This window comes from Schistocerca gregaria, chromosome 1 (genome assembly GCF_023897955.1).
Source record: "Schistocerca gregaria isolate iqSchGreg1 chromosome 1, iqSchGreg1.2, whole genome shotgun sequence".
NCBI classification, from domain to species: Eukaryota; Metazoa; Arthropoda; class Insecta; order Orthoptera; family Acrididae; genus Schistocerca; species Schistocerca gregaria.
In genome coordinates, this window is record NC_064920.1 from 1,057,356,767 (window position 1) to 1,057,373,790 (window position 17,024).

Sequence of the window (17,024 nt, forward strand, 5' to 3'; positions counted from 1 at the left end):
TCTAAAGTAGAAAACACACACACATTCACACGTGCACAAGTCACACACTCAGCACCATTGTCTTTGGTCACTGATGTCGAACTCTTTACTGCAGCTGTACCTGATGTGAGAAGCACTCTGTACGTGGTGGGTGTGAGGAGGATGTTGGGGAAGGATATCAGGGTAGAGGTGGGGGAAGGTCTAGTGCTGCTTGTGTGAGCACAGTTTGAGGATGGAGGAAAGGGGAACAGAAAAAGAGAGAAGTAAAGGAATGGAAAAGACTAGTGGGTGCCATGTGCAGAGACTACCGTCAACTAAACACACAAACAATCATGGATACCTACCCAACAGTGCCGACTTTAGCAGTTCCCTCGCAGGTGCGACCACGTTCTCTGTCACTGATTGCAAACGGGCCAACCACCAGATCCCCATGGCTCCTGAATACATCGAGAAGACAGCAATCACCATCCTAATCGGGTTATTTCAGTTTCGATTCATGCCCTTCAGTCTGAAAAACGCAACCCAGACCTGGCAACACTTCATCAATGAAGTGCAATTGGAACTAAAATTCTGCTTTGCATATCTTGATCACACTCTTGTGTTCAGCTCCTCCATCAAGGACAACATTCGACTTGTACAAACTGTTATGGACACTCTTGCAACAACAGGCATCGAGACCATCCAGGACAAATTGAAGCAACATCAACCAGCTGTCACTTTTCTTGGTTTTTGGGTCTCTGCCGACAGCATTTCACTGCCCCCTGACAAAGTACAATCAATACTAAACCTACCCAGACCTTCATCGTTCAAAGAGCTCTGGTTCTTTCTGGGGATGGTTAATTATTATTGCTCTCATCTACCACGAGCTGCAGAGATTCAGGCTCCACTGATGGACACCTTGGCAGGCACCAAGACTTCTGGATCTCGGCCCGTTCTATGGACCCCTGCTATGACTGACTCTTTCACTGCCTTCAAAAATCTTCTTGCCGAGGCCTGCACCACTGCCCATCCTCATCCCAATGCACAGCTTTTCATCACCACAGATGTGAGCGATACTGCCATCGGTGCTGTCCGTAGCCAGACAGTCGGTGGTCAAACTTCGCCTCTGCAGTTCTTCTCGTGTAAGCTCACCAATGCACAACGGAAATATTCCATGTTTGGCAGGGATTTGCTCATGGTTCACAAAGTGATCAAGCATTTTAAGACCGATGTTGAGGGATGCCCTTTCTATGTTTTAACAGACCACAAGCCCCTGGCTGCAGCCATATCAAACCCACCATCTGACACGCCTCCTCGCCATTTCAGATACATGGACTTCATATCTCAGTTCACCACCGATGTCAGACACATAAAGGGTGACGAAAATATAGTTGCTGATTTCCTTTCATGAGTCAACGCTGTTCATTCACTGTTAGATCTTTCTGAACTGCCTAACCTCCAACCCGCTGATGAGGACACACAAAAACTGATTTCAGACTCTACCTCTTCACTACACTTCATCCACACCACCTTCCCTGGCATTTCTGTTGAGATCTGGTGCGACGGCATCATGGGCACATTACACCCCCTCATCCCAACCATGCTCTTTTGAGCTGTCTTCAATGCACTGCATAATTTAGCCCACCCCAGTGTTCGTGCGTCCGCCCGACTCATAACAGAGCACTTTGTGTGGAGAAACATCAATAAGGACTGTCAGCAATGGGCATGCTCCTGTGTGGCGTGCCAATGCTGCAAAGTACACTAGCACACTTCACCCCATCCCCCCCCCCCCCCCTCGGCGCTTATTAGATCCCTCCTCGGCCTTGCTAGCATATTCACATTGATATTGTCAGCCCTCACCCCCCTCTAACAGCTTTCGTTTCGTTGTCACGTCTATCAACCGAACAACTCACTGGGTCGAGGCTGTCCCCCTCCCCAATATCACAGCAGAAACTGTTGCTTGAGCATTCGTCGTGTCATGGGTATCACGTTTTGGACGTCTAGTTATCATCAAGACTGACCAGGGCAGACAATTTGAGTTGGCCCTCTTCAACGAGATCTGTAACATTTGTGGCATCTGGAGCATCTATACCACAGCATATAACCCTCAAAGTAACAGGGTAGATGAGCGTTGGCACCACACTTTCAAAGCAGCTTTTCAATGCCATGACTCTCTTTGGATGGAGGCCCTCCCCTTGTGCTACTCAGCATTCATGTGATCTATAAGGAAGACCTCAAAGGCACAATAGCCGAGATCGTATACGGCCAGAACATTGTTCTCCCTGGTGAACTTGTGAGCCCTACAGCTTCTCTCCCTCAGTCTGACTTACCTTTCTTCGTGGACTGCGTCAGATGCTACTTCGTCAACCTCCACATCCCTCCACATGCCAGCCATTCCCGCCCTAAGGTTCACATCCCGAAGTCTCTGAACAATTGTGAGTACGTCATGCTCCGAAATCTAAACTGTGATTTACTAAGTATCCCATTACTGTTGAGATGACTAACTACTCTTGAGTACATTATTTTCTCAATGATTTTTGAAAATGCTGAAGCAAGGATACTGACAGTAATTATTGACATCTGTGATGTCCCCTTTTTCGCAGGGAGGCTTGACAGTGGCATATTTTAAACTTTCTGGGAAAATACCTTGAGTCAGTGGTGCATTAGATACGTGACAGAACACCAGCTGTAACTGCTTCACATTGTTTTAATATCTTGTTAGAGATCTCATCTATTCAAAGACAACATTTCATTTTCAAAGATTTAATGATTTTCCTTATTTCACAAGAGATTGTTAGGTGAAAATTAAACTGACTAAGATTTCTCAAAACTGACTCTTCCATGTACTTCTTGGTTTTTTATTTTGAACTATTCTCACCAATTTTTTCACCTACACTTAAGAAATGGTTGTTAAATACATTAGATACTTGTGTACTGTTGGTTAAGATGGTATCATTCTGTAATACTACCTACCCCAGTGGTTACTTTTCCTGTCTCCCTTCTAAAAACATTCCATATTGATTTGATTTTATTGCCCGAGTTGGTAATTTCACCTCTAACAAACAAACTTCTTGATTTTCTGAGAACGTTTCTCATCTTGAACAACCACAGACAGTTTCAAGGAATAATTACTAGTTTTGGCCATTGCCAGCCATCTTCAGATTGACACGACATGCTGTTCTTTCTCAAATGTGGCCACTCTATTTCTTAGAACTAAATGAGAATTAATTTATTATTTCTGATAATGATAATGGCACCTGTTTCTGCTCCTATGCATTATTTTTCTCCTCTCCCTTGATTGAGAAACATTTATAGAGATATTTGAAATAGACTTTTCATTATAAACATCATATGTATAATGTCTAAATGACTTACTGCTGTTTCTAATAGTTTCATACTAACCTTATTGACATAATCTGTATGGTCAATCCATTCCCCATGTCTCACAGGATCTTGCTGGAATAAAAAGAAATGTGAGATTACATGGTCTAGATTTCACATTACAATCAAGTTTTACATGACAACTGAAGTGATAAGTGAAACAGAAAACACCATAAAACCAAAACATATTAAACAGAAAACAAATATTATGTTTCAGGAAGTTACTACTCTTTATTGTTTTCTGTAGAATAATTTCAAACAGGTCTGAATGAGACTGTAAAGCATTTTAATGGAGGTACAGACCAGTATGAAAATCTAGAATTGAAACAAATTAGTTTCAAGGTGGGAAGTGGAGGAGCTATAGCAGTTATTTGTGTGATTCAATATTAATTGGTAATCTATGTAAAAAAGACGTTAGAGAAAGTCATGACAAGCAAGGACAAAAAAGATAGTGTTAGCTAATATGCATGATAATTGTTAAGTTTAAAGAATGCTTAGAATGAAAAGAAGAATAATAAGAAGCAGACAAGGGCAAGAAGAGAAGGGGTGGAGGGTAAATAATAACTGAATAATAGTTGCAGCTTACAAGATCCATTTACATATCATTACAAGCAGACAATTATTTCAGATAAGTAGAGGAGAAAAAGCATTAGGAAAATGAGGACAGAGTAGGCAGAAAAGATTGGAAGAACTTTTAAGCTAAAAACTGAAAACAAAATAAGTCACAACAGAGCATTTAGGGTAAGGTCCCAAAATTACTTTCACTTATTAATGATGATAGTTATCCCCTTTATCCAGTAACAGGTCAGCTTGGGAAGTTTATGATACATCCCTACTTTCCCCAATTTTTCACCATTCTCCTTCTATCTTCTATAACTGTTTGTTTGACTCCAAGTTTCTTCTTCTTAAACTGGTCTTGATGAAGTCAGTCTCCCTTGTGTGGGTCTTCTTCTTGTCCTCAATGTAGGCCTCCATAACTTATTTTCATAATTGTCCACCATCCATTCTCTGTAAACATCCTAACAATTTTAATCCATTCTTTTCATTTCTTTCATTCCAATTTTCTTCCTAACATCTTCTTTCCTCACTCTGTGTTTCCTAATTTTTCCTAACATACTCATACTTCTTAGGAATTTCTCTTCTTCTCATTGTCCAGCTCTTTGATGCATATGTCAATATAGATGTAAAGTAAGTCTTGTATGCCACTTCCCTGCACTTCACTGTCACCTCCATTCCACAGACTAAGCACCTTACCCCATGGTAAAATGCATTTCTCTGTTGCACTCTTTTACTAATTTCTGCCTTCATCCTGACACACTGTATTATCACTCTTTCTTGATGACTCTAGGAATATACTACAATCCCCTACAAATCACTCACACAGGGATCATGAGGACAAGACTAGAATAATTAAAGCACACACAGAGGCATTCGACAATCATTGTTATCACATCCCATATGTGAGTTGAACAGTTAGAAAGTCTAATAAATGGTACAATGGGACGTACCTTCTGCCATACACTTCACATGGGTAGCAGAACATGGATGTAGATGTAGATGTAGACCACACTCTTACTTTTCTCCATACTGCATTTCATGCCATATTTCTCAATTTTTTTCGTTTAAAATATCTAGTTGTTCGTGTATGTCCTTACCGTTGGTTCCCTATCACACAATATCACCATCAAATAACACTAACTCCATCTCCCTTCCTCCATGAGTTTATTATGTCTCTTTCACAATTTCATCCATCACCACTGTAAATAATAATGGTGGCACCACTTTTTTATGGTCTCAACCCTGTAACATTGCTAAACCAATCAGTTCTTCCAACTTGAAAATGGACACAGCTGAAGCTTTTGTCATACATTGCCTTCAATATTTTATAGTATGTTTTTCATCTCACATTCATTCTGAAGTTCCCTCCACATTTTCTCTGGGAAAACTATTGGTATATCTTCACTAACAAGGAGACCATATGAACTTCCTCTCACAAATCTGATTCGTATTGACAGGGTGTGTAAGGCATGCCCAGCATCCAACATGTGTGAATAAGAGGACACAACTCTCAACCATTTTTGAGAAAACTGAGTTTGAAAATTTTAGGTGTACTTACATATTTTATATGATCACCAGTAAACAATGTGTCCACAGATGAGTGAGTAAGTGTTTAGTGTCATAAGAATGAGGTTTCTGGATTCAATCTTGCTGCTGGTACTACTTTTTTAGGTGAGTTATCTGCATCAATATTCAGTGCTATAATACAATATGCATGATATACCACAAAATTGTGTGACATCCAAGAACCATTTATCAATGTAAAACAATTTTGTTTTGCAATAGACACACTGAAAAAACCATTGGCATGCAAAAATTTTGTGTTTCTTCCAACTGCTGTATGTCACAATAATTATTGTTTCCCATATTCCTACAACCATTATCATCCTGATTCATGCAGTGCTGCATAGGTTACCCATTATACATGTCACAAATGTAAATACAATGATATAAATAAAATAACTACACTGATTTGTTTATAAGTTATCATATACCCTTTTTCCATTTCCAATATCCTTAAGAAAAAACTTTCTCTTTTTTTGTATTAAAGATTAGGAAATTAGTAAATGAATGACTATATATCGATACTTTTCACAAGTCATAATAAATCTTCGTTCATGTGCCTGTCTGCCGGCGCTTTCCCGCTTGGTAAGTCTTGGAATCTTTGTTTTTAATATATTTTTCCCATGTGGAAGTTTCTTTCTATTTTATTTAAATCTGTTGTTAGTATTATGTGGGAATGAAAAATAAACTACAGGCAGTGAGGTTTGATCCACAGACCTCACCGATATGAAACTAAGTGCTTACTCCTATCGCTGTGGATTCCGTGAACAGAGCTTGCAGCATAAGCATGTCTGTAATTCTCAAACTTGATTTTCTCAAAAACAATTGAAAGTTGCTTCTTCAAGTTTACATATGTTTAAGTCCTAATAATTCCCTAAACACCTTATCAAATGAATCAGATCAGTCAGGGAAGTCTGTACTGTCCCCTTGAAAGTCAAGAAATGTCATCACAAGATCTTTCCTCTACTCCAAATACCTTTCCATCAACTGTCTCATAATAAAGATTGAATCCACTGTTGTTCTTCTGTACTGAAAGCTGTACATTTTGTTAATCTTACCCACCCACACATCACCAGTAAATTTTCAGTCTCTTCATAAAGATTAATTTGTTTCAAAAACTTCAATACGTGTAAGAAGTTTTCAAAAATTACTTTTCTAATACAGCACAGCATTTAATAAATACACACCTTGAAAAACAGCCAGCCAATCACTCAGATCAAAAAATTCATCCAAAAACATTATTCATGTATCCAACAACACCTGAGGAACTGTCAAGAATCCTAAAAGAATTACCTAATAAATATTCAGTGTGTGTTGATGAGATACCAGATGCTACTATCAAAGTTAGCATAACATTTATTGTGGAACCACAAATAGACATAGTAAATTCATCTTTTGAGAGTGGTGTGTTTCCAAGTAGTCTAAAAACTGCAAAAGTAACATCTTTGCATAATAAGGGTGCGAAACATGATATAGTTAATTATAGGCTAGTTAGAGTATTGTCAGGCTTCAGCAAAATTATGGAAAAAATGTTCCTTAGAAGATTAAAAGTTTTCTTACATAAAGTGAGGTAAATAAGTGACTCCCAACTTGGGTTCATAGCTGGAATGTCAACTCAGACAGCAAATTTTACCTTCTTAAATGAAGTATTCAAAGAAGTGGATGATAAGCAACATGTATCTCGTATATTTCTGGATCTAAGTAAAGCCTTCAATGTTGTTGCATAAATTAAGTAATAATGGAATTAGAGGCCAGTCTCAAAGGTGGCGCCAGTCATACCTCAGTAATCAACAGCAGATAACAGAAATAAAACACAAAGATAGTGAAAGACGAAAAATTCCTAGTTTTTACACTGATGAGGAGAATATCAAGTATAAAGTCTCACAAGGGTCAGTTCTGGGACATGTCCTATTTCTGCTGTATATAAATGACTTGGGTAGTAAAATACATGATGGATCCACTGTAATCTTTGAAGAGGACACGAACATTCTAATTAAATTAATTACTTCCAAACTTTTCATCAAGGACGAATTCAGCAACAAGATAAAAATAGGGTAAGTGTAAAAATATTATCTTTCATAATCTATTACCAATGGGAGATAATTGTTTTTCCTTATTCTTTCTTTAAACAGACATGTTTTACTTTTTGTAAACTTCATCTAAAAACTAGTTTTTCAGGGCTACTTTATATCAGGCCTAATTTGGACTAAAGTAGCCCCATCAATTTAAAAACATGATTTTTATTGCCAAATTAGAAACAAAAATAGTGTTACTAACATTGTTGCATATGTTGTGCAATATTAATTTTGTGTTTTTGTTCCAATTGCTAATTGTAGAATGACGAGAACCTACGAGAGAAAGCCAGGTCCAAGAAAGTACATTGATTATAATGCTGAGACCTTGGAAGGTTGGTTGATGAACATATGAAGTGGAGTAAGAACACAACAGAAGTGCAAGTCCGTATTACAATGTACACAGAAGCACAATAATAAATAACAGGGGTGTATAGTAAAGAGTTTTAAAAACAACTTTCCAGGTCCCCACTAGGCAGCGTCATTTAGAAAATGTCACCCTGAGTTAACGATGCATACAGCAAGCAACATTAAACGAGTAGGGACTGCTATTGATGAATTGGTAGTCAATGTTTATTTTGACAACATACAAACTATTCTCAGTAACATTCCAGATAAGAACATATGGAATTATGATGAGATGAACCTGCAAGATGACCCTGGAGCAAGCAAGATCATTTGGAGAAGGGGGCAGAAGTCTATTGAACACAAAATATAGTCAACAGAGTCTTGTATTTCTTTGGTGTTTTGTGGAAGACGCTGTGGAGGAATGTTACCACTCTATGTGGTGTCTATAACTGAGCACTCATGGTCTACATAGACCGAAGGTGGTCCTGTGAGATGCAGGTACAACAGAACAAAAAGTGCTTGGTTTGATTCGGGGACATTCAAAAAGTGGTTTGTGACCACCTTACTTCCTTGGTTGAAAAAGCTGCCTGGTGTAAAGGTTGTGTTTTGGGACTACTTAAGTTCCCATATCAACTTAGAAATTGTAAAAGCTTGTGAAGATAATGATGTGAAGTTTGTGTGTCTGCCACCGAACTTGACTCGTATCACCCAACTGCTGGATGTCACCTACTGTGACCTATGAAAAGGGAGTGGCATAAGATATTGATTTTGTGGAAGGAAAAAAAAAACAAGTCAATGACAGGCTTGCCCAAGGATCAGTTTCCTAAACTGCTAAAACAGCTGGTCGATTGTATGCATATTGCAACCTGCAGCCCTGCAGCCAGGCGACTAGCGCGAGTTTTGGTGTTCTTGTAAAGATAAGTCATTTTAAATTATAAAAACACATATTTTAGTACAGATTATGTGGTAAATAGGTGTATTAGTGTGCCTTTTAAGCTTACCATTAAAGGTTTCATTTTTTTTAATGTAATGTAGCAGAAAACGCAAAAAGATCGTATAGTCATATTTTCTGTTTACGTTTTGCCGCATCAAATCTACAGAATTTCATTTAGTTGTTCTTTGCTTTCTCCAGCAATTTAACTGTAGCATACCCCTTCATTATTTAACTCGCATTTCCGGAAAGTCACGTAAACTTTAAGTTGTTATTTCAGAAACAGTGGACTGTTATTTTTGTTTACACACAATTGCAAATAGGCCAAATATGTGGAAACATATTTTCATATTTATCTGTAATTTAACTGACTTAGTCTTAGTAAATTATTACGTTTATCAGGAGTGAAAAGTGCTTGACTTGCCATAGAATTGTTAGGTCGGGGCTTTGGTGTGACGGGTGCTATAGTTTTTTTTCCATGTGGGTGACTGTAGTGGTGTGGGAATAGGGGAAGTAAATGAGACTCATAAATGGTTTTGTAGGATATGTAGTAGAGCTAGGAAGATACTAGAACAGGAGGGGAAAATTTCCACCCTTCAGTCTGAGTTAGACAAGGCCAGGGAGGATCTTGACAGGTTAAGGAGGGAGAAAGGTAAAGAGAGGTGGGAAGTGGCAGCAGGCAATAGGAGGAAAAGGCCTAGAACTTTGTCTGACAGCTTCATGGTGAATGTGGAAAATAGATTTGACCTGTTGCTTCAGTTAGAAGCTGGTGAGCCACAAGCAGTTGCAGGTGTAGACAGGGCACAACAAATTTTGAGCAGCAAATTGAAAAGTAAGAATGTAGGGAAATCAGTAAAGAGAAAGAAAGTGTTGTTGTTGGGCAGTTTCCATGGAAGAGGTGTTGGCCAACTTTTACAGGATGAACTAGGATCAGAACACCAGGTTACCAGTTTTTTTAAACCTAGTGCTGGTCTGGAGCAGGTGACTGAGGATTTTCGCTAAGGAAGACACTGTGGTTATAGTGGGTGGGGCAGGTAATAGTATTGACAGAGATCCTGGGTACAGTATAGAGTGTGGCCTGGCAAAGATTGTATCAGAATCAAAGCATACTAATGTTGAGTTTGTATCTGTTCTTGGGTGCCACGACCAACCTCATTTGAACTCTTCTGTTAAGACAGTTAATTTGGAGCTGGAACGGCTGCTTATTCTGGGTGCAGGGTCACACATTGGTGTGGTTCCTGTTGATTCTCTCAATAGGTAGGATTATAACTAGGTGTGCCTTCACCCCAACAGGAAAGGGAAGGGTAAAACTGGCTGGGAAAATAGCTGGAAAGTTAAAGGGGGGAGGCACTGCCATGAGTGATAAAATACCAGTGTTTATAGGGTTCAGAAAAGACCCTTTTTAGGGTAGGGAGGACAGAAAGAAACCAAATTTTAAGAGAGGTTAGGACCAAGACAAACCTTCAGTTTGAGGGGGGGGGGGGGACACAAGTCTAGCTTATTACATCAGCATAAACAGCTATTGGTTAAGAATTTTCAACAGTCAGCAAATATTTCAACTCTACCCAATTTTAAGTCAGTCAGTGTGAAATGTCAGCTATCTTTATAGCATCAAAATATCAGAGGACTGAGGAATAAAATTAATGGATTAATTATGTGCATAGATGAATTAGAGTCTTCAAACCCAGCTGACATCATCTGTCTCTCTGAACACCATGTGGCCACTGGTATAGAACTTTTAAATGTTACATGGTTTAGATTAGCATCTCACTTTTGTAGAGCAGAAATGGAGAAAGGAAGAGTTGCTACATTCATCAGGAACTGTCATAAATTTAAGAACATAGCCATTCATAAATTTTGCTTAGAACAGCATATGGAAGCATGTGCAACAGAAGTAGAATTTCATAAAAAATCCTTTATAATATTAAGTGAATATCAAGCACCTGCAGGTAACTTTAGTCTGTTCATAAACCACCTTGAAACTGTACTGGTACATTTAACAACCAAAAACAAAGAAATAGTGGTTGCTGGTGATTTCAATGTAGATTTCCTTAAAGACTCTCCCAATGAGGACTTATTTGAGTTAGTAACACTATCACTCAATTTAATTCCCACTGTGAATCACCCCACTAGGGTAGCCAATTGCTCACAAACAGCCATTGATAATATCTTTATAGAAAAGTCCAATGAACAAAGTTAAATTACAAGACCAATAGTCAATGGCCTCTCAGACCATGACATGCACTTCCTTCTGTTAAAAGTTAATACTGAACAGGATATAAAATCTGTTAAATCTGGGCTCAAGAGGGTAATCAATAAGCCAAAAATTGACTATTTTAGGACATTCCTCAGAGACATTCACTGGACTGGTGTTACAGTGCTCATGGCATAAATGAAAAATATAACAGCTTTGCTAATAAAGTGATTACCTTATTTGAACACTGTTTTCCCTCAAAACTAACCAAGGTTAGAGCAGAGTCGACAGAGAAGCTATAGATTTCTCAAGGAATAGGGATATCTCCTACAACAAAAAGAAAACTGTATCTGTCAATCCAAAACACTTCTGATGTAGATGCTATAGCACATTACAAGAAATAATGCAAAATATTAAAGACTGTAATACGGAAATCAAAGCAAATATATTGCAAGGAAAAGATAGTCACATCAGATAGCAAAATAAAGACAATATGGGATATAGTGAAGGAGGAGACAGGTAAAACCAGACATGAAGAGGGACAAATAGCATTAAGAGTAAATGATACACTGGTGACAGATGTGTGTAGTGTTGTAGAACTTTTTAACAAACATTTTATACCTGTTACTGAAAAGATGGTGTTGCCAGATTCTATAGATGCTACTGTGGAATACCTCAGACCAGACATTTCAAGTGACTTCCATAACATGAATTTGACACTAGCTACCCCAGCAGAAGTAATGTCCACCATAAAATCTAATCAAAAACATCTAGCGGGTAAGATGAAATATCAACAAAGTTAATTAGATAATGTAATTCTGAGTTAAGTAACATATTAAGCTATCTGTGTAACCAGTCGTTTACCAGTGGAATATATCCTGAACGGTTGAAAAATGCTGAAGTTAAGCCACTGTTTAAGAAGGGAGATAAAGAAATAGCATCAAGTTTCTGTTCAATTTCACTTTTGCCAGCATTCTCAAAAATTTTAGAAAAAGGAATGTACAGTCAGCTTCTTGTCTCAAATAACATACTGTCAAAGTTGCAGTTTGGATTTCTAAAGGGTTCTGATATTGAGAAGGCTATCTACACTTACAGTGAAAATGTGCTTAATTCATTAGACAAAAAATTGCAGGCAACTGGTATATTTTGCGATATGTCAAAGGCATTTGACTGTGTAAATCACAATATCCTTTAAGGTAAATGAGAATATTATGGTGTAACAGCAAATGCTGCAAAATGGTTCAAACCTTATATCTCTGGCAGCAAACAAAGGGTGTTGTTAGGAAAGAGACATGTACCACACTATCAGGCATCATCCAACTGGAAACTAATTACATGTAGGGTCCTACAAGGTTCCAATTTAGGGCCCTTACTTTTTCTTGTGTATATCAATGACCTTTCAACAGTAACATTACCAGATACCAAGTTCATTTTGTTTGCCGATGATACAAACATTGCAATAAATAGCAAATCAAGTATAGTCTTAGAAAGATCAGCTAGTAAAATATTTGTGGACATTAATCACTGGTTCCTAGCCAATCCCTTGACACTAAACTTTGAAAAAACACACTACATGTAGTTCCCACGAGTATATGCCTGCCATATGATGACAAGCAGATAGAAGAAGTGGACAGTGTTAAATTACAGCTTGATAATAAATTCAACTGGGAAAAGCATACCACAGAACTGCTGAAGGGTCATAACAAATCTTTATTTGCACTGCAAATTGAGTCAGACATAGGGGATATAAAAATGAAAAAGCTTGCATACTATGCTTACTTTCATTCCATAATGTCGTATGGGATTATTTTTTGGGGTAATTCATCAAGCCAAGTTAAAGTTTTCCAGGCACATATACGTGCAATAAGAGTTGTATGTGGTGTGAAATCAAGAACATCCTGTTTAGGGGACTAGGGATACTAACTACTGCTTCCCTGTATATTTATTCCTTAATGAAATTTGTCATTAAAAACATATCACTTTTTCAAACCAACAGCTCAATTCACAGAATCAATACTAGAAATAAGAATAATCTTCACAAGGATTTTAAGTCACTTATTCTTGTACAAAAACGTGTGTATTATTCAGCAACACACATTTTCAATAACTTGCCAGCAGCCATAAAAAGCTTAACAATCAATGAAATTCAGTTTATTGGTGGCCACCTCCTACTTCATTGATGAATTTCGCAGTAGAACCAACTGATTTCTGTTCATTGAAAATAAGTGTGTGTGTGTGTGTAAATCTAACTTTTTTTTACATTTTTATTACCTTAAAAATAAATTTTTTTTTTATTTTCAGTTCAGTACATTAATGTTTGTAAAATGATTCTTTCATATAGGTTCATTTAAAAATGACAATCATTCTACTTGGGATCTGTGGAAGGTACATTAGCTTATTTGTTTCAGTTGTAAATATTTGTCATGTGTTATTGTTTTTCTGACATGTTCTACATCCTGGAGGACATCCTCACTACAGATCAGTTGGTATGAAAGTAAATCTAATCTAATCTCTAAGCTAATCTAGAGAAGAAGGAAAATATGATGTCTGGATTTAAGAAACAGGTATCATGCCTTTTGGCAGAAATAAAGTACAGGGGTGCTTGCATCAACGTGGTAAACAGCCCTATAAAAAGTGTAATTGCAGCAAGTTTCATGCAACACCTACCAGAAAATGGAAGAATATGACAAAATGTACTAGGTCAACTCAGAAATGTAAGAAGTTGGATGTTCCAGCTGGAAAAAGCTTTCGTTCAAAGTTGTTTGATGGGCCAAGCACAAGGCACATCAACTTCTACACCTAAGCCGAAGAAAAGAGGCCCATCAAAGAAAGCAAGAACAAGCAAGCCAGTCAGATAACTCTAGTTCTTACAGTCTTCATGATGACAGTGCTTCTGGTGATGGCTCACACCTTTCTTTAACTGAAAGTGAATCTGAAGATTTTGATGAAGAATTTGGTACCATCAAGCCTATCAAGGAAGCACCACCAGACCAGACATAGAACCATTCAAAAGTAACTTGGTAACTTGAAAGAAGGTGACTTTGTTACTGTCATGCATAAAGGAAAGTACTATCTAAGTTCAATAACAAAACTTCCTGATTGGGGAGGGGGAGGGGGAATTAGGCCCTACAGTGGACTGTGGGAGCGAGGAAAAAAGACCTGGAAGTGGCCTGAAGATAAGGATATTCTTGTTTTTGAGTCGACTGACATGCTCATGAAACAAGGACACTTTAATATTCCTGGGATGGCACATTTTGCGTTGGTATAAGAAATTAGCATTAAAAAAGTCTGTAGAATAAAAATATTGGTTTTCCATGTTTTTCATACCAAATCTGAAATTTTGTTTTCTTTATAGGCATTTTTTTTTTCTACTTTGTATAGTCTTTTCATTACCTGACCATTGTGCAAGGGGTTACAATAGTCCAACATGTGATTTGTATTCAATTTGTATTAAAATAAGTGAGTGGTCCAAAGTAGCCCCAAGCAGGGGTTACATTAAAAATAAAAATAAAAAATAAAAATAAAAATAGAAAAAAGATCATTTCTTCAAAAAAAAGTTTATACAGTTACATATTCATACTTTGGTAATTGGTTAAAACTCAATTTTGACACTGATATTCCATTTATTATACTTTTATTAATTAATATGCAAGTGAAAACATGAAAAGCTGGCCCAAAATACTAAAATAATGCTTGGACAATTAAATAAATAACTTTTTTCTTATCTTCATTTTTTGTTGTTGGCTGTACCTCTAAGGTTAGATTCTTGAGGCTGAATTTTTTTTTAACTTTGTGAGTTCAGGTGATGCGATAAATATTAAGTAAAGTTGTTGCGATTTAGAAAGTGTTGTTCTTATGAAACACAATTAACTTTTTTCTCACATGAAGTTTTGATGGCTATCAACAAAGGATTTCAAATTGATTCCATATTTTTAGTTTTCTAGGAAGTGTTTGACACCACACCTCAAAAGTGGCTTATAATCAAATTTGCGTGCAAATAAAGTATCGGCTCAGATATGTGACTGGATTCATGAATTTCTGTCAGAGAGGTCCCAGTCCATAGTAACTGATGGAATTTCATCAAGTAAAACAGAAATGATTTCTGGATGGATAAAAAATCTACACACTAAGAAGGAGCAGAAAACATACATAAATGAAGGTTGTAATTAGGCAAGCTTTCAGAGCCAATGGCTCCTTCTTCAGGCAAAAGGGTTGAAGGAGAAGGAAGAGGGGTGAAGGAAAAGGACTGGAGAGGTCTAAGAAAAGGGGAAGATTTTGGGAAAGTCACCCGGAACTACCAGTCAGGGGAGACTTACCACACAGGATGAGAAGGAATGGCGATTGTTGGGGACTGCATCAGACGAGATTTGAAAACTGAGATTTTAAAGATGGAAGATAGGGTAATGTGCAAGACAGTACTGTTTAAACATCATGCATGAGTTAATAAGAGTGAAAAGCTAAGTGCAGTGTGCATAACACGGGTGGGAAGGGGGCACCTCACACCTCTGTACATACAAGGCACTTAGCTTTTCACTCTTATTAACTCATGCATGATGTTTAAACAGTATTCTCTGTCTTGCATATTACCCTGCCTTCCAACTTTAAGCTCTCAGGTTTTCAAATATTGTCCAGTGCAGTCAGTCCTTCCTTCTCATCCAGTCTCCCCTGACCCAGGGTTCTTGGTGAATTTCCCAAAATCTACCCCTTTTCCGAGACCTTTCCAGTGCTTTTTCTTCACCGCTCCTCCTTCCCCTTCAATCCTTCTGCCTGGAGAAGGAGCCACTGGCTCTGACAGCTTCATAATGAAACCTTCTTTTATGTACGTGGTCTGCCACTGCTAGTTGAGTAGATTTTTTATCCATCCAATTACATTATTTTGTCAAAAAAAGATTTTTTTCATTGTTATATTACACGTGATTTCTGTCATTCCACAAGGTAGTGTTAGAGGCCCTCTGTTCTTCATTATCCATATAAACAATTTAGGAAACAATCTGAGCAGCCATATTAGGTTGTTTGCAGATGATGACTGTCATTTATAGTCTAGTAAAGTCATCAGAAGATCAAAACTAATTGCAAAAAGATTTAGATAAGACATATGTATGGTGCAAAAATTTGCAATTGATACTAAATAATGAAAAGTGTGAGATCATCCACACAAGTGCTAAAAGGAATCTATTAAATTTGGTTACATGATAAATCAATCAAATCTAAAGGCCACAAATTCAACTAAAAACTTAGTAATTTCAATTATGAATGACTTAAATTACGAATAACATATAGTAAATGTTGTGGGGAAGGCAAAACAAAGACTGCATTTTATTGGCTGAACACTTAGAAAATGCAACAGAGCTACTAAAGAGACTGCCTACACTACACTTGTCCATCCTCTCCTTATGAAACTGCAATCACCAACTTTCTCCTCCAAATGTGAAAATACTTTGTTGATGCTGACCTACACAGGGAGAAACCAATCATCATAATAAAATAAGGGACTCTGAGTTCTCCCAGAATGATATAAGTGTTCATTTTTTTCATATGTTGTTTGAGAGTGGAACGATAGAGAATTATCACGAAAGTTTTAAAGGCATATTTGCAGGATGGGTATGGACATATAGCAAACACATAGATATTAGTTCAGAATATAAATATAGAATTACATAAGATATTAATTAGTATAAGCAGTTGTATTGATTGTGGCATGCAATGCAGTTCTGTTGACTTGCCGAGAAGACAGCACCTTTTTTGTTCTGTAAGCCATCCTGGCCAGATGCCTTTCTGCCATTGCTGTAGATAATTATTTGGCACACCACCATCATTCTAGGCGATGCAGTCTCACTAGGCGTACTCATAGTTGCACACAGCAATGGAATTAATGTGTCTATATGGTTTAATTTAATATAATATTTTGTGACTATATTGATATTAATTAATCTTGTGTTTCATTAATGTGGCAATCTTTTGTTCCAGTTAAGCAGCATCTTGGCAAGGCTAAAGGTCCTGTGTTACAAATTATATCAAG

General features: G+C 37.4%; 1 protein-coding gene across 1 annotated transcript in view; it reads right to left on the reverse strand.

The window, feature by feature from the left end:
* LOC126281081 (serine/threonine-protein phosphatase 6 regulatory ankyrin repeat subunit B-like) overlaps nt 1–17,024 on the reverse strand; it is a 243,704-nt gene that overhangs the window by 159,930 nt on the left and 66,750 nt on the right. The window contains exon 5 of the mRNA XM_049979814.1: nt 3,361–3,414. Within this exon, the coding sequence (XP_049835771.1) occupies nt 3,361–3,414 (54 nt within the window). The remainder of the gene's footprint in view (nt 1–3,360; nt 3,415–17,024) is intronic.